Source organism: Psittacula echo, assembly GCF_963264785.1.
Source record: "Psittacula echo genome assembly, chromosome: 12".
NCBI classification, from domain to species: domain Eukaryota; kingdom Metazoa; phylum Chordata; class Aves; order Psittaciformes; family Psittacidae; genus Psittacula; species Psittacula echo.
In genome coordinates, this window is record NC_137747.1 from 6,686,353 (window position 1) to 6,712,941 (window position 26,589).

Genomic DNA, 26,589 nt, shown 5'->3' on the forward strand with positions numbered 1-26,589 from the left:
GGCAGCGGCTCAGCGCAGTGACGCCGCCATGATGCTGTGGCGGCTTCGGGCGGCCCCGCGGGCGGCTCTCGGTGTCCGGTGGATCTCAGGGGCCGCGGTGGAGCCGGCACCGGGTAAGGCCGCGGGGGGAGAGACAGCGGCGGGGCTTGGTGCGCGGACGGGCCTGCCCAGCAGAGCTCCGTGCTGCCAGTGCCGCGGGTACCTGACGGCTCCTTCCTTCCTTTCCCTCAGGGAAAAGCGGCGATGGAAGCAGTGCCCTGCGGCCGCTCTACATGGACGTTCAGGCCACCACCCCGCTGGTAAGAGCCAGGTCTCGGTGTGCCGCCGTCTCCTCCCGACCCCAGAAGGGCTTTTACCTTGGCCAGGGTCCCGCACCTCCGCTCCTGCTCTGCGGGAGTAGCGATAGCCGCAATTGATGCCTGCGGGGATGGAGATTGCTTTGAGGGGCAGCGAGAACCGAACGTAACCAAAATACCTGAGTAACTTCCCGTGGCTTTTTAAGACCTTGTATTTCTCCTGCTCAGAGGAAAGGCCGGGTTGGACGGGGCTTGGAGCAAACTGCTCTAGTGGAAGGCGTCCCTGCCTGTGGCAGGGGTTGGAACTGAATGAGCTTTAAAGTCCCTTCCAACACAAACCAGTCCATGATTCCGTATGCTCAGAAAACCTTGTTCTTCTGTGATTGTCTTGATGCAATTGGAGGGCACAGAACGTAATTGCCAGACAGTTGGCTTTGCTGGAGGCTGTGTTGCATATAATGTGTAATAACCTCACATGGTCGAGATCTGGCCTGAGCTAAACACTGCAGGAGCATCAGTCCTGAGGCAGGGTGTGTGGAGGGGATGCTTTCCCTTCTCCGTGTCCAAGGCTGGGTGGTGTGTGTCCTGCAGGATCCCAGGGTCCTGGACAGGATGCTCCCATACCTGACAGCGTACTATGGCAACCCGCACTCCAGGACACATGCCTATGGCTGGGAGAGTGAAGCTGCCATGGAGAAGGCGAGGAAGGTGAGTCTCTGGCTCTCTGCAGTGGTTTTTCTGCTGGTGAGGAAATTCAGTGTTGAAGGAAAACCAAGAGCAATGATGAACTGTTGCAGGTAGCTCTCTGTGGGCTGGTTTAGCAGCCGCCTCCTCACATAGCTCTGCGATAGCAGATTTATTGCAAGAAAAAACAGATTAGAGGAACTGAAATGGCAAAAAACATATTTCAGGCAAAGGTGCTGCAGGATTTTTGGCTCCCTGAGGTCACAAAGTGCTGCAGTCATTGGGATAACTCCATTTTGTATCATTCTCCTTATCTTAGGTATGGGATTTTGTTTATTGTTTTGAAAGTAACACATCCTGGGGTTTTGTCTACTTAACTTTCATGTTCTTTTACGGCAGCCTAATGCTTAAAACCACTACTGCTGGTGACCCTTATGTATTTTGTATTAATGCAGCTATTTAGACCATTGTACCTGTAGCACAACTTCATTAGATACCAGCTGTGATCCTTTCGAGGCTTAAGGGGAATGTTCTTGAGAACATTTTGCATGTGTTTTGCTACAGTGAATTCACTCTGTTTTGTCTTAACAAATCAAATTTGTCTTTCAAACAGCAAGTTGCAGATTTAGTAGGAGCTGATTCAAGGGAAATTATATTTACCAGTGGTGCAACAGAAGCAAATAACATGGCAATTAAGGTAAAAGGTTTACACTGATGGTTATTCATTATGTTAAAATTATGTTAAGAACTGTACACAGCTTTCAGCAACTGAAATGTTAATATCTTGGGTTAGTTAGCAAATATTTGCATTCCTGGCCTTACTGCTTGTGTTAGTCGGCTGCATGCGTGGAGGGAATACTGGGATGTTTTGGTTCCCAGGAGATGGTTTTGAGTACAAAGTCTAATATTAATGTTTATCTTGCAGGTATCAAATATAACCCTTCTGCTTAAGTGGTTAGAATCTTTATCATGAAATACAGCAGAGATGCTGATTACAAACTTGTTTCTGACTAAGACTGGGCAGTGTTTTAACGGTTGGCATGTGCGTCATTGCATGTGACTCCATTGCAGATGTTTTTATAAAGTATAGCTGTTAATAGTGTCTTCTCTCAGTGAACACTTTCAGAGGCTATTTGAAAAGAGATGCTTTGGAAAACGAGTGCTGATGGAAATACAGTGTGAATTACACATCAGTACTTTTTAGATTCATGACTTTGGGGCCAAGAGGGAAGATCCAAATTAATTGTGTCTAAATAGTAATGTCTTGTTTCTGATCCTGGTGTGTAAACGTTGTTTCTTCAGTGATGAATGACAAATCTCTTGTTTGTGGGTTGTGCCTGACAGGGTGTTGCAAGATTCTATAAATCCAGAAAAAAGCACATCATCACTACTCAAACAGAGCACAAGTGTGTGCTGGATTCCTGCCGCTCCCTGGAGACAGAAGGTTTTCGGGTCACATATCTGCCTGTTAAAAAAAATGGGCTCATAGATTTGAAGGTGAGTTGTTTAGTGACAGAAAGTGGAAATAGTGGAGGGCTTGCTTCGTATTGATGCTCAGGAGGACCTTGTATCCTCTTAATGTTCAAGAGGAAAGGATGATAAATATCACCAGGTAGAATGAGAGTCACAGTCAAATCATCACAGCTGCAGAAGGATCTTCTGTTTTGTCTGGTGCTCTAGACTTTCCCTCAGCTAAAAACATCCATCTCTCATCCCACCATTCACCCGCTGTCATCCATACCCATGCAGGTGGAGCTGCTGCATACCCTGTGGAGAGCCCAGTACATGGCTAGGATAGAGCTGGCTTTGATACACGGGTTTAGTGGTGAAATTTCATGACCTGAGCTACTCAAGGCATTAGAGACAGCAATTTACAATACTCCCTTCAGATTGCAGTCTGTGCATTGCCCCTTCAGGGTGTACATGCCTCAGCCCTGGGATTTAGAAGTTGTATATGCTTATTTTGTCATTTGTGTCCTACAATACAAGACAGCATCAGTTTTATTTCTGGCCTTGTCATCTGGCTTGGAGAGATGGTGTGTGTATGTGGTGGGCTGAGGGATCAGGCCTGCAGGTGCAGAAGTGTTAGTCATGTTTGCTGGGAACTTTGGCAGACTCTTTTCTTTGCATGATGCTTTCTTGTATGTAGGGCAGTTCCCTTATAGCCAACCTCACTTCGTTTATATGTGGTTTAAGCTGTTTTGTGGGTGGTTAATTCATAAAGTTCAGAGGAATGTATGAGACACAGCAAAAGCCTGTTCTGACTTGATTTAATGGAGTCCAGTGGCATGGTGCATACCAGGATTAGGATATGCAGTTGATCACACTCCTCTTCCTACAGGAATTTGACATTCACATGGATCCTCTTGCCAGGACTGTTTGTCAGAACCCAGGGGTTTGGTAGGGGGCTGGTGGGTAGGATTTGCTGGCAAGTTGAAGGTGTGCACAGGCATCTTGCTTTGCTCTTAGTCACAACTTCTGTTTGAATATTTCCCCAGGATTTGGAGGCTGCATTCCAGCCAGATACAAGTTTGGTTTCTGTAATGACTGTGAATAATGAAATAGGAGTAAAGCAGCCAGTTCAGGACATTGGTAAGTACACTGTGGCTTCCAGAGTCCAAAGAGTGTCACTTCTGCTTCATTTTACTTAATATTTTCATAGCCAAGTGCTGCTGATGCAAAAGATGTAGTATAGTTAAGGAATAAATAATAATGCTGTCCCGAATAAAAACTTACTTTAAAAGGGAAATGAAGATGAAACTTGGTTCTTTTACACGGAGCATTACAGCAATTGCAGCTTTGTAGCACAGATCAGCTGCAGTGTTTTGTGTTTCATTTTTAATTGGATGATGGATGAAATTATTGCCTAGGATAACTGGCCAAATGGACCTGACATACAAGTTACTGAACACTTGTAGAGTTTAAGAGGAGAAACGTGGAGTATTTGGGGTGGGAAGGGATGGTGACACCCTTTCTCCCCCCAGTATTGCCATATACAGTCATGAACAATTGGTTTGGAGGCTAAAAGGCTGCTGAAGAGCCAGGTTTCTGGAACAAGGAGAAGGTGAGCCAGGCTCTGAGTGGGCACGTGGAGAGACGGGACCTCAGAGCAGTCTGGCAAAGCAGGTCACAGTGATTCCTTGATAACACCATGACAGTGACAAAACACATCTCTTCCTGCCCTTTTGTATTCAAGATGTCCTTTTGTAAGATGTTTGAGTTTTTAGGGAGTTTCCAGGCATTGTCTCTGCCCTGGCATTTATACAGCATCATTCTGGAGGGTGCTGCTTTTCCAGCCTGTGGCAGGCATCTGATCCTGTTGTGCAGCTGATTTTCCTCTTGTGCTTATGTTGTTAAGGCCATTAGTGTTGTCCCACTCTTCAATGCCAGAGATATTTGGTGTCAAGCTCTGGTTCCCACAGGAACCACAACATCTTGATCGCAGGTCTAATAGGCCAAGACTGGGACCTCTTACCTGCTGACCTGCTTAAACCAGCTAGGCATCAGCTAGAGTAGCTCCTACATAGCTTTAGATGCTTCTCTGTAAAAGAAACACAGCAGCACCCATTTCTTTCCTTGTCACCTCAGAACTGGTCCCTGCTGTAAACTGGTTCATAGTTGGAATCATTGGAATCATCACAATTAGATGAGATAATGTGAGTGGTTTTGCTCTTGTGGCTGTGTTACAGGTGAGATCTGCCGCGAGCGTAAGGTGTTCTTCCACACAGATGCTGCACAAGCAATTGGTAAAATTCCTATGGATGTCAACAGCATGAAAATTGATCTGATGAGCATCAGTGGCCATAAAATTTATGGGCCCAAAGGTACTTACTAAAATGCTTTTCTAAAGACTTGTTTCATGCCTACCTTAAGGTGACCACACAAAGTATGAAGTCAAACCTGTCTGTCATAGTGACTGTTACTTAAACTGTAGAAAACTATTGGACTGCCTTTGGAGTAGTTCAAGCACTGCTGCCAGACACAGAGCTGCAGTAAGTGGATCTTCAGTGCTGACGGGTTGTGAGGTGGCTTCGCCAAAGAGAGAGACACTGTTTTATAATGGTGGCAGCGTTAGGAGTTGTGGCTCTTCAGGAGTCATCTGCTTGATGCAAAGCAGCATTGATGCTGAAGCAGTTGAAATAACTAGGTTTTAGGGCAAAGTTTCGGCCCAACTGCAGCTTGCAACGAGAAGGTTAAAAGGTAACTGGAAAGTTTAAATTTGTAGTGATTTTTGGTTGCCTTCTACTTCCAGTGGCTTCTCCTCAACTCCATTTATGCATCTTTGCAGAATGGAGTTTAAAATCTGGCTATGGATTTTCTAGCTGACTCCCAAACAGTAAAAGTTTAGCAATTGGCATGGTTCATTCAGTTTGTAAAACTGGATGTAGAAAGGCGGAAGTCAGGTTTGCTGTATTTATATATATATATATAATGTGCTATTCAGAAACAAAAGGCAAAATGACTATTTTTTCAATATGTTGTATTTTTCTGTGTGAGCTCTGAGAGCTAAAGACGTGTCTCTGGGCGAGGACTGAGGTTTCAACCAGTAATTTTGGGCAGGTGACAGACATTTCATAACTTATTATGACCAGAAGTTGCAGCCATTCTTCTTGTGGTGAGTCACCTGTTAGGATAAGCCAAGGCACGTGAAGGCATGAAAATCAAGTTTTTAGGTGAGGAAATGAAAGAAGGACACTGCCTGGCTGTCAAATCTGGTTCATCTGATCTGCCCATTGGAAACTGGTGCTACTGATGAGTCTCCCTAAAGAGAAGAAAGGGAGAGGACTCCTGGGACTGGTGCTGGCTTGGTAATCCAGAGAAAGGAGTTCTAGAGCTTTCAGCTGGAAGTCAGTAAATGAACATCAGTGAATGAGATATCTGCGCTTAAAAACTTCAGTGCAAAGAGGTGAACTTCATTTCAGCACAGGAATTGTGAGAGGGAAGGGAAGTATTTAGTCCTTAGGTGGCCGAAGCACACTGGGAGAAACTGGGCTTCTCCCATGGCTGGGAGCCTGAGTGAGGAGGAACATGAACGGTTGGAACAGACACCACTTCCTAGAGTGTTCATTACCTTTCTCTCCAGTGAGGTGTCCAAATGTGTGTTTTCTGTGGAAATAAGGAATGTTTCCAAGCCTTGGAATCCCTTTTCATCGTTTCAGAACTGGATATATACTAAGCCAGCTTTCCTCATTTTCCAGGGGTTGGTGCTATCTATGTTCGTCGCCGACCACGTGTTAGGCTGGAGCCCCTGCAGAGTGGGGGAGGCCAGGAGAGAGGATTGAGATCTGGGACAGTGCCCACCCCTTTAGCAGTGGGCCTGGGTGCAGCGTGTGAGGTGGCACAGCAGGAGATGGAGGTATGTGGGAGATTGTCCTGGATTCCAGAAAAGAACATAAAGTGGCCAGATAAGTCTTAGATTCCTTCAGTCTTTTTGTGTCCATGTGCCTGAGTTAAACTGGATTCTTGTGTTTAACATTGAGTAAATGTTTTGAGATGTTCAAGGATGTTTTGGGCAGCTGGAAGGTGATTTTCAGCTTTCTTCAGTTTCTTTTTTGAAGTGGCTTGAATATTGTTTTTCTGCAACAGATTTACCATTGACAGTTTCAGTGAAATACAGGTTTAAGTGCTTGTACTCAGCTCTCCCTTCTGCGCACATTTATTAGCAGCATCTCTGAAATGGAATCAATCATGTTTATGTAATGTATATTGGAAGAAAATTAGACTTCCTAGCCCATTATTGTACCTAGTCAATGTATGTAAGTTCAAGTTTTCTGCAGCTTTTCAACTAAGAATTATTTTTCTCCTAGCTTGAACAGTTTATTTGCTCGGTCTGGTATCTAATCCCCTGTGTGCTGTTTTATCTGTTTGTGGGCACCAACACATTCCTTACAGCTGGAATGTAAGAATCCTTTAATATAGTGCCAGTGGGATGCATAGGTCAGATGTCTGTATGTACAGGATCAAGCTTCTTCCTGGGAGAGAGGCAGAAGTCTGCTGTATGAGCTGGGCGGTTATGGAAGCTGTGTTAGAGGCTGCACAAGCCTCACATCTGGATTCTCTTCCTTGCCCAGCAGAGATTGGCATTTCTAAATCAAGTAATATTTGAGACTAAAGCTTTTTCAAGCGTGTAAACAATCATGAATTGCATGTGTGTGTCTGCATCAGAGCTGATGCGCTCCAGAAGCAGTAGCGTATGGTGAGGGACATCATGTTCCAGTCTAGAACAAGACACTGCGTGTGGGCAGTTCTTGCTGTGTAGATTGTGTTGTAAAAGCACAGTTTAGAGTCATTTGCAAAACCATGTCTTTATGTGGTACAGTTTGAGAGCTCTGAAGGAAATAAGGGGCACTTACCACAATAGATACCCTTTTATGTTGCAAAATGCGTCATCTTACGCATTACCTGACTCGTCTTTAAACACAAAGCACTCGGTTCTTTTATGGAAGCCAATTTGGCAGCTTGTACATACAGATCTTTCTGAATGGTTATGGATATTTTTGGAGGCTGAGCTAGCAAGGACCAAAGTGGTAATTCTCTGTTAGAATAATCACTAGAGCAGGCAAAGCTTGATGGTTTCTTTTTCAGATGTGTTCTTTCCCTGCTTTAGCCAAACCCAGCTGCTTCACCTGCACACAACTGATGACGCAAAGCAGTTCCAGCAAGGTCAAACTGTGCTCTGTATTTATTCTGGTCTCTTTTCTGGTTTCTTTATAGTATGACCATAAGCGAACCTCACAGCTGGCAGAACGACTGGTTACAAAAATAATGAATGAAATTCCTGATGTGGTTATGAATGGAGACAAAGAGCATCGCTACCCAGGTAATGTGAGCAGAGTCCTGAGCCCATTAGAACTGTCTGTGTTAGTGGCCATGACTCAGTAGTGCACTTTAGCTACACACTGTGCAAGTGTTGCCTTGAGATGTAGGATTTACCCTCAGTTTCAGCTGGTGGAAGTTTTATTTTCTGTTTCATTTATTTGTAGGATGCATCAATTTATCTTTTGCATATGTGGAAGGGGAGAGTCTGCTGATGGCTCTGAAAGACGTGGCTCTCTCTTCAGGAAGGTAGGTGGAATGTGTGGGCAGCAGTTGAATTTTGGAGAGAAAATGACATCTGCTGAGGGAGGTACAAACTAAGGAGTGGTCTCTGTGCCCTGTATCTGTGTGTTGGGTTACTGAGTCAGCCTGGCATGGATTTCATTCTGAGATGTTTAAATGCCACATTTTGAATGAAGGTCAGATTTACTCACCCTAAAATTAAAAACTGAACAAAAAAGACCCCCAAACCAGGAAAAACAATCTAGAAATTTCTACCTGCCAGCCTTGTAGACTGATTGCCTGTGATAGCCTTGACATGTAACTGCCAGTGACTCACTCATTCTAAAGGCTGCCAGCATTTGAGCAGTTTCTGTCCTTCAGTGGGATTTCACACCAGTGGCAGATTGTAATTGCCCAGACAAATACTGGAACTAAATTAGCTCATATGGCCTGTGTTTAATGCAAAAGTAGAGAGAAAATTGAATACACTTTATGGAGCTCTGTTGACTCTACAGGAGCAATGAATAACATTTCTAAGACAAGCTTGATGCCTCTGGTGCAGTTAATGAGTGTAAAGATGCCTTCCTTCCTTCACCTATGAGAACAAAGTGGTCAGCAGATCTTGATTCACAGTACGCTGGCACTGTGAATGGGAAGAACAAGTCTGCACATGACTCTCTCTGAAGCTGAGCACTTCTGTAATTTGAAAGTCTCTCTGAGACACTGCTTTTTGCTGCGTGTTGAAGCCTGTGAAAATTGAGTAACAACATGGAACCAGTTTTGCCTACTGCTCGAGATGGAAGTTCTCTCTGCTGCGAACAATAACTGGATCATCTTGCTCTGGATTCCTCTGTGCACTCTTTTTCCTTTATTTGTTCTGCTGCCAAACAGCAACTTGTAAAGGCTTTTTTTAACTTTTTGAATGTTCTGGCTGTTTGTTTTCTTCTCTGGCTAGTTCTGCCTTGGCTCCTTTGTCTTTTTTATACGGCTTTCTCTTCAGCCACCTCTTAGTCTGCTTTCCCACTGATTCGGCTTGGTGTTGTGTTTATTCTTACTCTTTTATCTGTGTTCTCTCTTGTTACCGGTTATCTCATGCTCCTAATCTATAAAACTCATTCACCTCTAATAACCTCCCATTTCTTCTTTCTCTTCAGCAGCAGAAATACCACTCTTCTTGCTTGTATTCAGGGTGGTTTCCAAGAGGCTGGGGAAGCCAATACAGGTTGTTGTAAAAAGTCTTAGTAGCATGAAATGTCTGTAAGTGACCTGTTCGTTCTTGGAGGAGGTTAGGGAAGTGTTACTTCAGTGTGGCATCTGCATGTGAACAGAAGCTTGACAGTGCCTTCCCTTTCCCCAGTGCTTGTACATCAGCTTCTCTGGAGCCTTCCTATGTTTTGCGGGCAATCGGAGCAGATGAGGACTTGGCTCACTCATCTATAAGGTGTGTGGAGTGGTCTTTCCTAATGCTTCCGAATGTTTTTTTTTTTCTGCCTAAAAGTAGGTGGTGGATTTGTTCCACCCCTCCTTAGGCGCATAGTTCTAGTCCTTGACGGTTTTCTTTTGGTTTAGATTTGGCATTGGTCGCTTCACTACAGAGGAGGAGGTGGATTACACAGTGCAGAAGTGCATACAGCATGTTAAGAGGCTGAGGGAAATGAGGTGAGCTGCCATCTTACTGAATGTGAAGACTTCTTCAGTGTGGTCGTCATTTAAGAGTTGGATTTAGTTGAAAGTAATTGTTTACCTCAAAAATCTGGTGGTGTCTCTCTGTAAGCAAGCAGAGTAGGAAGAGGACTGATATTAACAGTAGTGACAAATAAGGACACAAACTTTCTCCCAGATCCCGCCTTTGTCAGAGAAAGAATGCAAGTAGGGCAGGCACTTAAGGCAGTACCTGGAAGTTTCTAAGCCACAGATGGTATTACTGAGTTTATGTATCCATAAGTTGTTTTATTTTGGTGAAAGTGGAAGACTCCTGACTCATCTGGACAGTGTCAAATGAGAGGGCTCAGTCTTTGAGACATCAGTACTTAATGCCTAAAGTGGGAGCAAGCAGGGCATTCTCTTGTATTTTGGGTGGAGGACACAGTTGAGGGCTGATCACCTGAAGCTCACTGACCTCCAGAAGAGGAAGGCAGGTAGATGGGTACCTACTGGCTTCTTGTGTAGCTGATGAAATTGTCTGTTTGATTCTTGTTGTTGATGTTGTCCTGTGTGTTTGAACCCTCATTTTTCTCCTTTCTTTACAGCCCTCTCTGGGAAATGGTGCAGGATGGAATTGACCTCAAAAGTATTAAATGGACTCAGCACTGAGAAAACATCGCTATCTGTGGACTAGGTGTGGATTAAAATGTGTTTTCTGTGCATTCTTGAGCAAATTATGCAGCACTTCTGATTTTTGACACTTGCAATTTGTCTAGAAAATGACCCTTTCTGATCACAGAGTCCAAGAAGCCAAAAATGGAAATTAGTCTTTATCCCGGAGACAGGCAGGATGATTTAACACCCACTGCATTTATACTGACATGCAGAAATTTATGCTAAAGCAGAATTAATTTGTTGATGCATTTTCTGATAAGAAAATGAAATCAGTGTGTTATTTGTGGGCAAGTGGAGTCCTGGTGAGAGGAGCTCTCGTGTAGCTGTTCCCCTGCAGCCAGGCTGCCTATTCCTTCTGCTTGAGGAGGGTATCCTGCAGCAGCCGCTGCCTTTGTGCTGCTCAGATGTGTTGTATGGTGAGAGATCCTCAGGTGGGAATCAGCTCAGCATTTCTAGAGGAAGAAGATGCCTCAGTGTGGCTATGTGCCTTCTCAGTTAAGTTGTATGTGCAGATAAGAACATTTTTTTTCTTAACCAGAGTATTTGTAATGCTTGTTCACACTAGTGTGCATTAATCCTAAACATCCTCTGTGTTACAGAGTTTATGGTGCAATGATGATGCACTTTGCTATCCCCTCCATTGTGTTTTTCCATGCAGTTTTCTTCTCAGTAAGCAAAGAAAACTGGAATGACTGCAGGAGGGGGATAGGCAGAATATGTCAGCTTCAGTTGCAGCACTAGTTCAGTTGGAACATGAGTGGTAGTGGTGGTGGGCAGAGCAGATGAAGTGCAATGTCTTAATGCAGTCTGGGTTTTTCTGTTGTGTGTTTTCCCCTCCCCTCATGATCCTTTGCTGTCACTCACAGTTTGCCGATGGGCTGTTGGCTTCTGTCACTTCAGGGAGTCCTGCCTGGTGGAGGCTGTATGTTTTGTCTGGAATTTACTCTGTGTAACAGACTGTACTTCTGTCTGACTGCAGACTTCCATGGGAATCCGTTCCCTGCAGATAGTGGGGAAAGTGTCTGTTAAACAGGGTTTGATGAGATTAATTCCTGTCAGTGTTTCTCCTTTCTTACCTTTGTTGGTCTTTCCAGTAGGAAACTTAACCCTGTATTGCAAAGTGCCTTTGTTTCAGTTGCATGAGCAGACAGCTTTCAGTTGGTTTTGTTGACTGATGGATGCTGTATTAGCTGCTGAATGTAATACAGACAGTACGTCTTCAGTTCTGGATGGCATCTACCTCGAGGATAAACCATGTGATGTAAAAGCTGAAGTCTCACAAGGTGGATTGTGTTACAGAAGCTTGTGCTTTCTTTGTTACCAAGGACTGACTGGCTGGTTGTAATGCAGAGCTAATCCTCAGTTGTTCTGTTTGAAATTACTAGCTTTAGCAGTTCCAGTATTGTAGGGCTGGCACCTTATATTTCATCACAACATTTTTTAAACTGCCATATGCGTAAATAGGCTTTAGAGGTGGTGTCTGGGTGCTGGTTTATTCCTGGGCTTTACATATTTTCTGGATTAAGAATGTGATAATGTTTTCCCAGTATGTTTTAGAACTATATGAAGTTGTTCTTTGTGTTTCATGGATGATAAAATTATAGATAAGACTTAAACTTGGCTACTTTCACTCTTTTTGAATCCACCTTCTGGCTGAACTGTTGTAAGATTTAAAGTACAAATTCTATGTGTAAAGGTTGGGGAAACTCATTCACACTGTTAATAATGATGAGGAAGAATTTATAGTGGAGATACTTTCCCCATTAACAGACAGAAGTAATGCCAAGGTTGAACATGGAGCTGCACATCACTGAATGCTGTTAAGGGGTTTTGTATGGGAAAGTTCACAGAGGAGGGGAACATGAATCCATCCCACACCTACCAGTTTGATGCTGGTGCCAGCAGGAGATGCCTAAAGCTTTTAGAGCAGTCACATGTCAGCAGGAGAGCACCTGAAGAGCAACATAAAGAAATTCCAGCCACTCCAGCCACAAGCTGGCTTCTTTGAGGCCTCACTTAGTTGTATGGGGAGTGAACAAGAAGAGTTAGACATGCACATGCCTGCAGGGCTACAACATTACAGAGTCACAAAGACCTGGTAGGATGGCTCCCCATGACTGCAGTTCTGGGATAGAAGGACTCAGGCTCTCCAGGAAGGACAGGCTGGGGAGATGAGGAGTTGGTGTCACCCTCTTCCACCTGGATATGGATGAGGAGCCAACCAAGAGCTTATGGGTCAATATTAAAGGGCAGGACAGGGGACATTACAGTGGGGGTCTGCTACAGGCCAGGAAAACTGAGTAGATGAAGCCCTTTATAGACAGAAACTTTAAAAATACAGGTGAAACTTTACAATGTTCTCAGTGTTTTTTTCCTGTAATTGGATACCCTGACACCCTTCAGTTTTGTTTTGGGTGAAGGAGATGGATAAATTAGCTTGCTCTCAGTAGTTTCCTAGTACCTAAGAAAGGCAAATACCATTCCTTTCTAACACTATTCTCTTCTGCCTACCTTCCACCAAATACATGTTATAAGGGAGCGTATTGGATATGGTTACCAATGATTCCTGTCCTGTAACCTCCTGCCTGCCAGTGTTTCCAGAGCCACTTTTCCTCCTGTTACTGGTACCTGGGTCCATCATGCTGCCAGCTCCTCTTCAGTACCCTTTGTCACTTGTCATGCTCCTAATACTAGCCCAAGATTCTGTTCCCTTGCACCCACTCTACAACAGATCTGCTTCTGTCCATCTTCTCCCCATGAAGACTTGGGTATGGCTGTGAAGACAGTTGGAGACCTGTGGAATAGTCTGTGTCACAGGCATCTGTTCCAGACTTTGCTCCAGGTGAGCTGCGGCACAGACCAGAACATTTGAGGTGTGGGAACGTGAGCTGGTCTGCAGCAGCTGTGCAAGGCATTGGGACTTGCTCTCCAGTGCGCCTTCATGGCATCAGTACAGACATGGTCTAGAGTACTACTGAAGATTATGTAGCTTGGTCGTATATATTTTTGGCTGGCCCTCACGATAAGTGTCACAAATGTCTCCACCAGACTTTGTTTCAGCAACAAAAAGTAGTTTTTCACATTGCACAGAAGCTGAAAAGCCTCAGGTTTCTTATGGCCTGGGATACTTCAGGGCTGCCCTTTTGTTATCCTACTGCAGGGTAGCTGGATGAGGGAGAAAATCAACAAGTGTGGACAGTTTATTGGAAGGGGATGATAGTGATAAAGGAGGAGAATTTGGGAGTAGAAAGAGGGGATATAAAAGGAAACAAATTGTGGAGTGGGGGTTATTGTGGTGCAGAGCACCCCTGGGCCTGATCCTCTCACCTCAGGACAGCACACTCATCAGTTTGGCCCAGGGTTCTGTTAAGTGGTGAAGAACAACTAAACTGAATTGCTGAACTCCCAGATTCGCCGAAGTGTTCGCAGTGTGAGGGGATGATTCATTTTGTTTCTTGCAGCAGATTTTGCAGCAGTTTTTTCCTTTGAAAATGGGCACTGGGTGCAGAACCTGTGTCCACTGAAGCCCAGCGACGGCATCTCCTGAGGGGTGTCTGTTCTTCAGCTGTTCCTCAGCAATCACCCCTTAGTTACACCATCACTGACTTCACGATACAACGTGTCACTGTCTCCGCATTACTGCTGCACCAGACGGAGCTCAGCGGACCCTACCCATAGACCCAGCGCTGCTCTCCCCAGCCTCGGGCTGCGGCGTCCGCGGGCGAGGGGCGCTTCACCACAGCGACCCCGCCGCTTCCCGCACCGCCCCTCAGGGGAGGGACCACGGCCGCGCGTGCGCCGCCCGCCACGCCCTGCGCCGTTCCCGCCCCTCCGCTGGCGGCGCCGCATCGGGGCGGCCATTTTGTGTCGCTGCGCGGTCGGTGGCGCTGGGCTCGGCGCGCAGCGGGGCCCGGGGTGGGTCGGCTCCGTTCTAACCCTTTTTCCCGTACAGATCCCTCGGTAAGAGCGCGGCGGCGCCCGGGCGGGCCGGGCCGCGCCGCCTGCCCTGCCCAGCGCTGCGGGCCCGCGGCGTGGCGGCGAGGCGAGGGGAGGGAGGCCGGGCGCGGCGCGGCTGGCACGCGTCCCCGCGCACAAAGGGCCGGGCCGGGCGGCGTCTCCCGCGCTGCGGGCCTGGGGCGCCGAGCGGGGCCGTTTTTGCCTCGCCGCGGCCCGGCGCGCTGAGGCCGAGGGGCCCGGGCCGGCCCCGGTCCGCTCCTTTCCTCCCTTCCTCCTTCCCTCCGGCCGCGCCCCGAGCCCCGCGGGGTTGCGCGGGCAGGTGAGTATGTGCGGGCCGAGCGCAGGCGCCGAGGGCCCGGCTGTCGGGGGCGGCCAAGTGACCTTGCGGTGGTGCCGGAGGCCGAGCGGGGGCTGTGGCGGCGGCCGTGCGGGGGTCGCGCCGGCCGGGAGCGGCGGGGCCGCGGGAGTTGCGCGCCCGGTGGCGCGGTCCCGTTGTTGGCGCCTCGGCCCTTGGGCGTGGAGCCGGTCCCGGGGGGCTTGTACAGTGCGAGCTCGGCTGGGCGCTGGTGGCTGCTCCTGGCCCAGCCCTGGGGGACGAAGCGAGGTAAACGCTCCGCAGTTTGCGGGGATAAGGTTCCTGGTGCCTGCGGCGTTGCCTCCGCTCGTCGGGGTTGCCCTGTAAATATCAGTGGAGTTGCCTTGTAGTAACGTAATGCTCTTATTCACTAAAAAAAGTCAGCTCTGTAAGAGCCCAGGTCTCCAAAACCTCACCAGACTGGTGTTGAGATGGGTCCCAGAAGTACACCAGGAGCCTATGTGAGCTTTCTTTCAAAACAGTCTTGGCTCTAGTTATAGTTGGTTTTAAACTTACCCATTCTTCTTAGTGATTTTCTTACCTCAATCTGCTGGAGTTAGGTAGAAAAATCGGCAGGTTTTCCCTTAGTGGACTCTTCAGGTGGTTCCGTTGACTGTTTGTGTCCAGGGGATGGTGGTGCTTTCGGTATAGCTGGAAGGGTGTTGTGGAGAGTCTCCCGCGAAGCCCCAGAGCTGCGGTGTCAGCGTTGTGTGGGAGCACCTGTGCTGTAGTCCCTGTTCTTAGTTAATATGCTCTTGCGCACCGGGTTGACTGAAAGGATGGCTTTATCTCAGGAGTGGTGGATGGTTTTCTTTAACGTTGAGAGAATTGAGAGTTGCAAACAAATGTAGATGGTGTTCGGTGGAAAGATTAACGCAGCAGAGTGGAGGTTTGCACTTTTTCTGCAGAACGGTGCTTGGTTTTGTTTGTGTTTCACTTTATAGCGTGTTGTCTTAGTCCACTGCGAATCTTCAGCTTGTTCTCAGTGTTGTGAAGAGGAACGTATGCAATGTTGTGGTTGCTGTAACTGGAAATACACCTAATGATTTGGGGTTTTGTTCAAAATGGAAAGCTCCTTGTGCATGAAAGATTTATCTTGAAGCAGGTGTGGTTTTGCATTAAACTGTTTTCAGATGATTACATTCTATTCTGCTTGGTAAGCTACTGTTTGGCACTGCTAGATATGCAAGTATATAGGTGAATCCTTATGATACAGGATTGCTTGTTTCTCCTAAAGGTCTAATAATAATAAAACCCCTCGTCTTTTCCTAAATGCATTTGCCTTTGTAACGTAAATGGAGAGTGTAGTTGTATCTTTCTCACTTGTAAGTTGGCTCTTCATGTCCTGGAAGATCTGTATATATCTGTGTTTGTTTTAATTCCCTCGGTTAGGGAGTTTGTGGATGGGTTAGTAGTACTTCTTCTTCTAAATTCACTTTGGTAATGATGCTTATAACTGAAAAAGGCGCTTTTTGGGTGTTGTTTGAGGAGGAGGCAGTTATCTGTTCTTGGTGTGATTCATTCCTGGATAGTTTTCCGAAGAATCACAGTTTTAGTATGAAGTGGCTTACTCAGCAATGAAAGAGCAAGAGTTTCCCATCCCTTCTTTAGATATAAAATACACTTGTTGCCACTTAAAATGCTTGGCTCTTCTGTTGAGTTGTAAACCCAAGAAGACAATTTTTCTATGGAGATGGAAAAATTGGGCATTTGTTCAGCATTTGGGTAATAAAATTACAGATTACAACTGAAAATACAGTTCCTCTGTGGGGATTTCATACTGTGTGCTGTCTAGAGGTGGCTGTGAAAAATGTTGCTTAGTTTCGCCAGTTTGTGACTCTTGAAGGATTCCTCATGTGCAGCTATAGGGAGATTTTCTGAGGTGGATTTTATGTTGCTTTGTTCAAGTAAGAAGATACACAGGTGGAGGAAGGAATGTCCTTATGGAATAAGAGTTTGTTAAGCTTCAGGGGTTTCAAGTATTGAATTCTTGTTCTTTGCCTTTGAAAGAGTGATTTGTTCAACTCTTGGTGACGGGAATATTTGAAAGATTCTTTGAATGCTTTCTGGTTCTTTTTATATCCTTCGTGGGAGGCACGTTCATGTAGTGAAGCCATACAAAAACTGCAGTACAGTTGCCAACAAGTCACACAGGGATAAGGTATTAGAAAATGCAGTCTCGTGGTTGCTCAATAGTCAGTGCCTTGTGGTGGTTGCAGGTTTGAACTTTCTGTATATACAGTTCTTTGTGGACTGTTCCTGCTGTTGTGTTGCCTGCATTGATTTTTGCCTCCATTTATTCTTTATTGCAGTCTAAAAGTTGGTTTTAATTGGTTGCCCACAGGATTGGCTTGGCTTCTGCTACTTGTTAAGAAAAAAACATCTGTCTTTGCAGGTAAGAGCCTTTGAATTGAAGACTTCTTTATATGCATATTAAGTATATCTTAAGATATATTTGAAGCTTTTGGAATCTGTGAATTGGTGTCAAAACATTTGGGTCAAATGATCTATAGCTTAGTCTCTTTGAATCCCACTGGTGATGGTGGTTCTGGCAATGTTGTTCTCGTAAACAGAATTTTCTGCCAAACTAATGTTTTGTTGTTTCATCAGCATGTGATAGTCTGGAACATTCTCCCAGTGATTTTGCTCTGTTGGAAAATAGAGCTACTTTGCTGCAGGCCACAAGTCTGCATGTTTCTAACTATTGGAGTTTAGATGTGTGCAATGGGTTCTAACTAGGTTTTGCAGCATTTAAAGGGCTTGGATAGTTTCAAATTAGCTCTGCGATGACTATCTTAATCTAAAAGGTTGATTTTTAGCCTTTAACAAAACCCAGAAAGGCAGAACTGTAGTTTGCAGTTCTGGCTTTTGCAAGACAGTCTCAGGCTGGATACTTAAAATTCCTCCTACAATACCAGTCTTGCTCCAGTTCTTAATCTTCATCCAAGAATTGCCAAACATATTGTGTATGTGCATGCGTGTACCGCCTGGATATCGTACTTGAATGCTCTCCAGGAGCTAGGTTGAATCTTCTAAACTTGGGCAATGCATACATCTTAAACAGCTAGTCTGGTGTGTTTAGCGATTTATGCTTATAGCCAAGTTATTCTTATTTGAATGGCTAGCAGATAAGTTGACAATGCTACTTCTTCCATTTATGTAAGTTTTTCCAGTGTAACACAGTGGTTTTAGAATCATAGAATCAACCAGGTTGGAAAAGATCTTTAAAATCACCCAAGTCCAACCTTCACCCCAGGACTGCCAAGTCCATCACTAAGCCATATCACTATGGACCCTCCTCTGCACGCTTTTGAACACTTCCAGGGATTATGATTCCACCACTTCCCTGGGAAGATGGTTTTACAGATGTTGCTGTCAAGACATAATCATGTGATTAAGGTTCATCAGATGAGTTGAATCAGCTTGATTGTTGGCAGCTCTTTACAGTTTCGATCTCAGGTTGCTAATGGGGATGGATTATCCATAGTACAACTCTAGGATTTTGTGCTTCTGGTCTCTCTAAAGGTGTACCAAACACACAAAATGACAACAAACCCTGCTTCTGCCTTAAAGTATCTCTTTTTTACAGGGGGAAAAGCAGAGAACACCTCTAACAGTCCTCCAAAAAGCCTTCAGTGCACACTTAACAGGCGTGTAGCCTATTCTGTGTCTGAAGTTAATGTTGCCTCTGCATGTATGTTGATCTTTACAAATGAATGGTGAAATATTTGAGCAGGCTTTGCTTTTCCCTAGTTGGAAAGTTTGAGTGAGTGGGTTATTGTCTCCTAAGTGCGTTTTGGAAAGAAGCAGACTTGTAAGTGTTTAGGAATGTGAAATTTGTTCCTTTTGGTCCTTGTGAGTTTTCTTTAAATCATAGGAGTGGTACTAATACTATGTTAAAGCATTAGTATCCTGAAAAACTTGAAGCAGTTATGTTTTGAGTTGACAAAATATTCTTTGCCCAAAATATATGACGAGCGAAGTCCTTAAAATTCTTTTCGTTCATACCATGCTACTGTTAGCTCTTGCTTAATAGCAAGAATTTGCTTAATATGATGCATGGAATTAGTTGGGCTGAAGTCATTGCAGTTAGCTTCTCTAGCAACTGCATGTGTAAGCAGCTGTTTAGGGTTTTTTTTTTGTCAGTAGTGATTTAGTAGATCTGAATAAGATACTTGGTAAGAAAACTTCAGGATAATCTCGTAGCATTTATAGCGAAAGTTTGAATTTAGTGCAAGATTGAAACACTTGTATTATCATACAAGTTATATAAATGTTCAGATGCTTGAACTGTTTAAGAATTCTTTTGTGACCTTATTTGTTAATTTGTCTTCTGGGCTAGATTCATGGAATCATTAGTAAATGCAGTTTTCCAGTAGATATCAGTTCTGCTACAGAATGTATGGTGTTCTAAACCAGCATATCTGAGCTGAAAAACCTTCTTGAGTTGCCTTTGTTCAACAAAATCAGATCATCAACACTTGCGTCAGTAAGGAAATAACTACAAGTATATCTCCCATTTAACACAAGAAACCTAATATCTTAACTCCTGATGCATAAACATTTCTGTAACTCATTTCTTTGTGTAACAGGCAATAGAGAAAATACAAACCTCCTACCAGGATTTGCTATTAGTAGTATCTAAGTTCTCAAAGCGTAGGTGCAAAACCAGGGATGCTTTTATACCATTTATTTGCGTCAGGATAATCTAATTCAAAAGCAGTCCTGTAGCATCATGTAGTAAACTTCAGTTTTACAATTCCCTTTAGGATGGCTCTTTTAAAGTAGGCAGGATTTCCATTGGAATTTGGTTTCAGAGATAGCCATCAATGTCAGGCACATTTAAAGTAAAACTACCGAATCATTTGAAAATCCTGTTTTAAGACAGTGCAGTAAGTCTTACATGCTTTCTTAAATGTGTACATAGTGTGATAGTTCCTACTCTGACCTGTTTCTTTTCAGATGGGCCACTTATTTTGCTGTTGGAAAATGGTTGGGCAGTGAACTGGAGAATAAAGTTAAATGTGTCACTGTAAGAGTTGAATGCCAAGATGTTGCTTTGTTACCTCGCCATGGAGATGGGAAAGTTGCTTTAAAAAAAAGTAATCCCTCAGGCTTAGTTTATATTCTTTCTGTTGCTGCCTTCCCTTGGTGGGGGATTAGGGGGTTTCTTAGTGGTACGTACAGGTAGACTTTGTTTAGACCATCTCATGTTCGTCTTGCAAGTTCCAGTCTCTCTTTCAAGATGGTATAGTAAGGAATCAGATTGTTGTATGCAGCTGCTGGAGCAGCAGAGCTGACTTTGTGCCAATGGGCTTGTCGGCTGTTTCCTTGAGGGAGAAAGGTCCTCTGGCTTTCCTGGAGTCAGCTGGGTGTGGGCCAATGCCCTGTAATACCCTGGTATGTTGTTTGAGTTCATTAGTGTATGAAAGGGGTTAGCTTTGGTTTATTGGGCAAGAGAACAAAATACTTAAGTACCTATTTAAATAATCTGAAGTTCAAAAGAAAAAATTGCTTCTTTTTTTTCCTATAGTATTGTTGCTCTTCTTTTTGTCAAGTACTGAGTTCAGCCTTATGGGCATGGTTAAATTGTTGGATAGTGGCTTTCTTTACCAAGTACTTAAGGATGTATTCAAGATGTTACCTAAAGTGATTGGAAGACCTGGACAGGCAGATGTTGTCAGGCAAAAGACTTTCGTCCAGGCCAAGATTTGACTGTGTGCTGGAATACAGTACTTAGCTGAATGTAAAATGTTGGGAGGCAGTTGCTTATTGTATTTGGTCATAGCTGGTATATGGCCAGAAGTCTTTGGTGCACTGCCTGCTGGTGTTGCATTATATTGTCTGGTTGGGCTCCATGATCTTAAAGGTCTTTTCCAACCTAAATTATTCTATGATCTGGTTAATCCTTGATTTCAAATGCTTAATTAACAGCTTTTGTATGTGACCAGTGGGAGCCATGGAGGTTTCCACACAGATACTGAACTTGCTTGTACTTGAGAAGTCAATAAGTTTCAGAGATGAAGTGGCTCAGGTTAAACAAGGTGCTACCTGCTGATGGTTTAGGATGAGAGGCTGGCTTCTGAACTAGTGAATTGTGATAGTATTAATATGACACTTTCAGTCTTTACTCGAAGTTTGTGAAGAGTAATTGAAAATTGCCTACTCTCCTGTTTATGTTGAACTTCTGATATGACCTCAGGCTCTTCAATAAAATGTGCACAAGGTAATTGTAATCTAATGTTCAGCATTGATTTTATGCTTCAGCTAACCTCAGCTGCAGAGGTAAAAGCCATTTACCTTGTGCCTGAGACAAGGTGTAATGCTATGTAGAACATCTGCAACTATTACAAAGTGCCTTGTTCTGAAAGTTGTAAAGGCCAAATATCAAGCTAGGAAATGCATAGATACTAATTTAGGTGAGGTCTGTATACTCACAAAATGTCTGGGACTAGTTTATAACTGTTAATAGCTTCATGCTTACCTGGACCTCCTACCTTTGCTAGGAGAAATATGGAAGATCAGTATCATCCAGATGGCTCCTGTCAGATGACGGGAGAGTCTCACTCTTGCTGGTTGTCCATAACAGGTTTTTGTTTGTAAATAACACACTGTTGTATTCTCAGTTGTCTTCACCTGCGAGGAGATCAAATCCCTCTCCTAGTCAGAGAGAACTCCATTTCCCATAGGTGTGCTTAATTTTCTGCAGTCACTTTGCCAGGTACAGGGGATACCATATATATCAGTGTGTGGTAAATTGATTTTATTTGCTTCGCTGAAATATTCATTTTGGTTATGTTCCATTAAATATTCATCTATTGATTTTTGATGTTTCTTAGGTGTTTTAGGTTTTTTTCTTGTTTTGATTTTTTACTGACACTTGTGGGTCTCAGTTTAACAGTTACTTTGGAAATCCTAGTGAAAAAATATGTACTGATGATGTTGGTAAATGTTTTAATACTTCAATCTGTATGAAGTAAATGTGAATAAGGAACTTGGAGTATGAACATGCTTAATCTTTGCAAGATGTTGTTAGGTGTATGTAAAGAAATGTGGTGTCTGTAGGTAATTGCATGGTGTCATAAACAGTAGTCTGACATGGCCGTTGCCTTTTCTCATCTGCAGGTGTGTGTTGTTTCAGCGCAGCATGGCTGTGGTCATCCGCTTGCAAGGTCTCCCGATTGTGGCGGGGACCATGGACATTCGCCACTTCTTCTCTGGATTGACCATCCCTGATGGGGGCGTGCATATTGTAGGGGGTGAACTGGGTGAGGCTTTCATCGTTTTTGCCACTGATGAAGATGCCAGGCTTGGTATGATGCGCACAGGTGGTACAATTAAAGGGTCGAAAGTAACGCTGTTGCTGAGCAGTAAAACTGAAATGCAGAACATGATAGAACTCAGTCGTAGGCGTTTCGAAACTGCCAATCTAGATATGCCACCAGCAAATGCTAGCAGATCGGGACCCCCGCCTAGTTCTGGAATGAGTGGAAGGGTTAACTTGCCTACTACTGTACCTAACTTTAATAATCCTTCTCCTAGTGTAGTAACTGCTGCTACTACTGTGCACGAAAGCAATAAAAACATACCCACATTTTCTACTGCCAGTATGGGGAGTGCACCTCCAAATCTTGGGAGTACCTTTGGTAGCCCAACGTTTAGCTCAACTATACCTAGCACAGCATCCCCAATGAACACAGTACCTCCTCCACCAATCCCTCCTATCCCAGCTATGCCATCTTTGCCACCAATGCCTTCTATTCCCCCTATACCTGTTCCACCTCCTGTACCCACTCTGCCTCCTGTTCCTCCGGTTCCTCCAATACCCCCTGTGCCCCCTGTACCTCCAATGACACCTATGCCTCCCATGTCAGGAATGCCTCCTATGAATCCTCCACCCGTAGCACCTTTACCTGCTGGAATGAATGGGTCTGGAGCAGCAGTGAATATGAACAGCGGCTTGAATCCATTGTTTATTGGTCCCATGAATCCTGTAAATCCTATCCAGCTGAATTCTCAAAGTAGTGTCAAGCCAATTCCAATCAATCCAGATGATTTGTATGTCAGTGTTCATGGAATGCCCTTTTCTGCAACAGAAGCTGATGTGAAAGACTTTTTCCTTGGGCTCCGTGTGGATGCGGTCCATATGCTGAAGGATCATGTAGGTCGGAATAATGGAAATGGACTAGTTAAGTTTTTTTCTCCTCAAGATACATTTGAAGCACTGAAGCGAAACAGAATGCTGATGATTCAGCGCTATGTTGAAGTTAGTCCTGCAACAGAGAGACAGTGGGTGGCTGCTGGAGGCCACATAACTTTCAAGCAAACCTTGGGTCCCTCTGGGCAGTCCCACCCACCTCCTCCCCAGGCTCATTCTAGGTCCAAATCTCCTAGTGGACAGAAAAGGTCACGGTCAAGATCACCCCATGAGCAGGGTTTCTGTGTCTATCTGAAAGGTCTTCCCTTTGAATCAGAGAACAGACATGTGATAGATTTTTTTAAAAAGCTGGATATAGTTGAGGACAGCATTTATATTGCTTATGGACCTAATGGAAAGGCGATCGGAGAGGGGTTTGTTGAATTCAGGAATGAAGCTGATTATAAAGCAGCTTTGTGTCATCATAAGCAGTACATAGGGAATCGCTTTATTCAAGTTCATCCAATTACTAAAAAGGCAATGTTAGAAAAGATAGATTTGATTCGTAAAAGATTGCAGAACTACAACTATGACCAGAGAGAAATCCTCATGAATGCTGAGGGAGATGCAGGCTCGCCAAAACTGTGTGCGCATATATCTAATATTCCATACAACATAACAAAAATGGAAATCCTTCAGTTTCTAGAGGGACTGGCAGTAGAAGAAAATGCTGTACAGATTCTTGTTGATAATAATGGGCAAGGTTTAGGACAAGCTCTGGTTCAGTTTAAAGCTGAAGATGATGCTCGTAAGGCAGAACGTTTGCACCGTAAAAAACTGAATGGAAGAGATGTTGTTTTGCGTTTGATAACTCTAGAAGAAATGAGAGACATTGAGAGAAACCCACCATCTCAAGGGAAAAAGCTACTGAAAATTCCGATCCAAGGAAACGCGGCTGTGCCAGGAGCACAGGGTTCTGGTGGGGATGAGCATGTTTTCTTGGGGGGAAATCCGAAAGATGCAAACAATGGTCCTCCGTTTAATTTCCCTGGTAACTTCAGCGGGTCTGGCTCATTTGGTCCCCCTCTACCTCCGCCTGGAGTAGGTGGTTTTCCCGATTCTAGACCAGGGATGCCTACAGTTGCAGCTGGCGGTTTACCTGGTGCAGGTGTTGAGGTCCCAGGTTTTGCGGGTGGCCCTGGCAATTTGAGTGGACCAGCAGGTTTTTCAGGAGGTCCTCAGGCTTTCGGTAATGGTCCTGGCAATGTAAGTGGACCCCCTGCCTTTGGTGCTGGTCCTCCAGGGATTGCTAGTGGTCATGGACATATAAGTGGACCTCCAGGGTTTGGACCTGGACCAGGAAATATACATGTTGGTGGACCCCCTGGTTTTGCAACAGCCTCTGGGAAGCCAGGACCAACTGTTATTAAAGTGCAAAATATGCCCTTTACTGTTTCGGTGGATGAAATTTTGGATTTCTTTTATGGTTATCAAGTGATCCCTGGTTCAGTGTGTTTAAAATACAATGAAAAAGGCATGCCCACTGGAGAAGCAATGGTTGCATTTGAGTCTCGTGATGAAGCTATGGCAGCAGTTGTTGATTTAAACGACAGGCCTATAGGCTCCAGAAAAGTAAAACTTGTTTTAGGGTAACTGTTAATATGAAGTAGTTGTAGAATAGATATTCATAGTGCTGTGATAAATGCATCCGGATTGGTTTTTATAGTATTTCCAGGCTAGAACCTGTGGATTGTTTAAATTGTAAAACAGATTGGTTTTGATAAGACAGAGCACTGGGTTAACCATTGCATAAGAGCCACTGCGAGGAGAGACGCGCAGTGGATTTTCCTGTACAAGTCTGTGGAGAAGCCAGACAGATTCTTATTCACCATAGCAGTTTGGTAACCTTTACTGGTCACAGTGCTTATCAAGGAGTTTAGATTGGTTTTACATAGTTTTGGATAAGGGAAATAGATGAAGTCAGTGAAGCTCTTCAGTGGGTGCTCTTGCAAGCCATTGTAAAATAGATAGCTATTTCTAGATTTGGTTAAAAGCTGGCTGAATTTGCTTTGTTTACAGGTCAAAGCTTTGTTTAAAGTCCTGATTTTACTCTGCAACCGAATGAATTCTCAGTGTACACAGATTAATTGTTTTGTGTATGTATCTTTACTTTTTTTCCAAGATTCTCACTGTATGAACAGTTGAATTATGCCCATTGCTGATGTGTCTACCAAACTAATTCCTATGAGTATGAGCAGAATCGTTCTGTAAAATTCAAGCTGTTCTTTGTGGAATAACCTTTAGTTATTTATATATTGCAATTATAACTGTGCAGAATAAGACTTTTGCCACAAGTATAGCTAACCTCAAACATCATATGAGTTTTGTAGTACACTTAAAACATTTGCAGTAGAAGTAACAACTTGAAAAATACTCATTATTGTTTAAGTAGCTTGATTTGTTAGGATTACATGAATCAGTTGGGATAGGATCTTTGACACTAGTTGGATATTGATGTTGTATTTCTCATGTGTCTCTTGAACTCCTTACATAGAGTCTCTGCTAAGAGAACCAAAGTGGTGATTATTAGTAGAAGATTGGAGTCCAGCTAAAGTGTTAAACTAGTTCATATATGAAAGAAACTCTTCAGCAACTCTGTCATGAATTACTGCTATGGGTGAATTCAGAGATAAAATTTATTTTTCTCCAAAACTTGAAAATACTGAGTTTGCTATATATTTTTGCAATAAAGTTGTGCTGTTGTATTCAAAGTCTGTATAAGAGTTGCCATTTTCTTTGCTGTGCAGTAAAACCTTCCGTGGAAAACCAGCGAATTGAAAAGGAAGTAATTGCACAAGTGAAAAGTAGACTTTTTTTGGTTCATCCTTGCTTAGCTTATGATAAATTCTGAGACTTGGACATTGCCTGAAAAAATCCTGCTATTCCCTGCAAATCATTGTACTTAAACATAGTAAACTTTAAACTGTTTTGTTTCCTGGACAAAGAAAAACAGTGCCTTTTGGTGTTGCATATCATGGAACACTGAAGTGTATGGTCAGGCAAAACTGAGAGGTGCAAGTGGCAACAGTTTTATTCATGTGGTGTGTAGGAGAGATTTGCAATCCTGTGCAGCGCTGCATCCTGAGAGGATTTCCCAGTACAGGAATGTGTGGAAGGATTGTATAAAGGTGTACTTCAATAAAGAGGCGGTCGCATTACACAGATGCTTCTGTAATTCATTAGCGTGATTTTGTTTTGACAGATCATAGGTGGTCCCACCTTTTGGAAAAGTCATGTGATTTGTATATACTGTTCAAAATTAAGCCTTCTGTTAATAAAACTGTCTGTCTCTGAAGCTTCATGTTACGCGTTTCAACAGTCTTTGGGAGTAATGTTTCAACAGCAGATCTTTGTTTCCTTGATTTTATTTTCCTTTTGGAAGTCTGAAAGTGCCCTTGCTGATGGCAGAAGGATGTGATTAGGAGTCAAGCCTTTCAGTTTACCTTTCCAATTTTGCTCCTTGTTTCTTTCTTTTTTTTTTAAACAACTTTTATTAAAGTTTCACACTATATTGGAGTTACTTGGGTGCTTGTTTCTTCATGTTTCACATTAGAATAAAATTACTGAAAAGGAAAACTTGGCTTCATTGTTCACAGCCTTGATTTAAGATCTTGGTGTGTGTTGACTGGCGGAAACTGGTGATAACTGTGTTCAAGTTCCAGTGGATCACAACAATGCTTGCCTTGTTGTGAAACGTAATTAAACTCCAGGTGTCTGGAGTTAGATGCACAGTTCTCTGTTAA

General features: G+C 43.9%; 3 protein-coding genes across 17 annotated transcripts in view; all 3 read left to right on the plus strand.

The window, feature by feature from the left end:
• On the plus strand, nucleotides 1-21,907 carry NFS1 (NFS1 cysteine desulfurase). Of its 2 annotated transcripts, XM_080627612.1 has the most exons (14): nucleotides 1-113; nucleotides 232-299; nucleotides 888-1,004; nucleotides 1,594-1,677; nucleotides 2,325-2,477; nucleotides 3,479-3,572; nucleotides 4,670-4,804; nucleotides 6,179-6,336; nucleotides 7,695-7,800; nucleotides 7,964-8,045; nucleotides 9,376-9,459; nucleotides 9,588-9,677; nucleotides 10,268-10,356; nucleotides 21,775-21,907. In XM_080627612.1, the coding sequence occupies exons 1-13, from the start codon at nucleotides 29-31 to the stop codon at nucleotides 10,329-10,331; spliced, it is 1,320 nt and encodes a 439-aa protein (XP_080483738.1). In that variant the 5' UTR covers nucleotides 1-28; the 3' UTR covers nucleotides 10,332-10,356; nucleotides 21,775-21,907. The 2 variants fall into 2 exon arrangements, with proteins under 2 accessions (XP_080483738.1, XP_080483737.1); XM_080627611.1 differs by lacking the exon at nucleotides 21,775-21,907 and having other exon boundaries at nucleotides 10,268-11,953.
• On the plus strand, nucleotides 10,325-26,141 carry RBM12 (RNA binding motif protein 12). 7 transcript variants are annotated; one of them, XM_080627594.1, is made up of 4 exons: nucleotides 14,481-14,613; nucleotides 16,962-17,044; nucleotides 19,612-19,681; nucleotides 21,775-26,141. In XM_080627594.1, the coding sequence occupies exon 4, from the start codon at nucleotides 21,797-21,799 to the stop codon at nucleotides 24,437-24,439; it is 2,643 nt and encodes an 880-aa protein (XP_080483720.1). In that variant the 5' UTR covers nucleotides 14,481-14,613; nucleotides 16,962-17,044; nucleotides 19,612-19,681; nucleotides 21,775-21,796; the 3' UTR covers nucleotides 24,440-26,141. The 7 variants fall into 7 exon arrangements, with proteins under 7 accessions (XP_080483716.1, XP_080483717.1, XP_080483718.1 ...); XM_080627590.1 differs by lacking the exons at nucleotides 14,481-14,613; nucleotides 19,612-19,681 and adding an exon at nucleotides 10,325-10,356; XM_080627591.1 differs by lacking the exons at nucleotides 14,481-14,613; nucleotides 19,612-19,681 and adding an exon at nucleotides 14,174-14,297 and having other exon boundaries at nucleotides 16,994-17,044.
• CPNE1 (copine 1) overlaps nucleotides 14,177-26,589 on the plus strand; it is a 39,186-nt gene continuing 26,773 nt past the window's right edge. For 3 of the 8 annotated variants that reach the window (XR_013957842.1, XM_080627595.1, XM_080627601.1), the window contains exon 1: nucleotides 21,828-21,962. Coding sequence is in view for 2 of the 8 variants with exons in the window: in XM_080627595.1 (XP_080483721.1) it covers nucleotides 21,945-21,962 (18 nt within the window). In the remaining 6 variants the exon portion in view is untranslated. Of the gene's footprint in view, nucleotides 14,298-14,479; nucleotides 14,614-16,961; nucleotides 17,045-21,780; nucleotides 21,963-26,589 lie in introns of those variants that run through there. The other 5 variants (XM_080627599.1, XM_080627598.1, XM_080627596.1 and 2 more) reach the window with 5 other exon arrangements.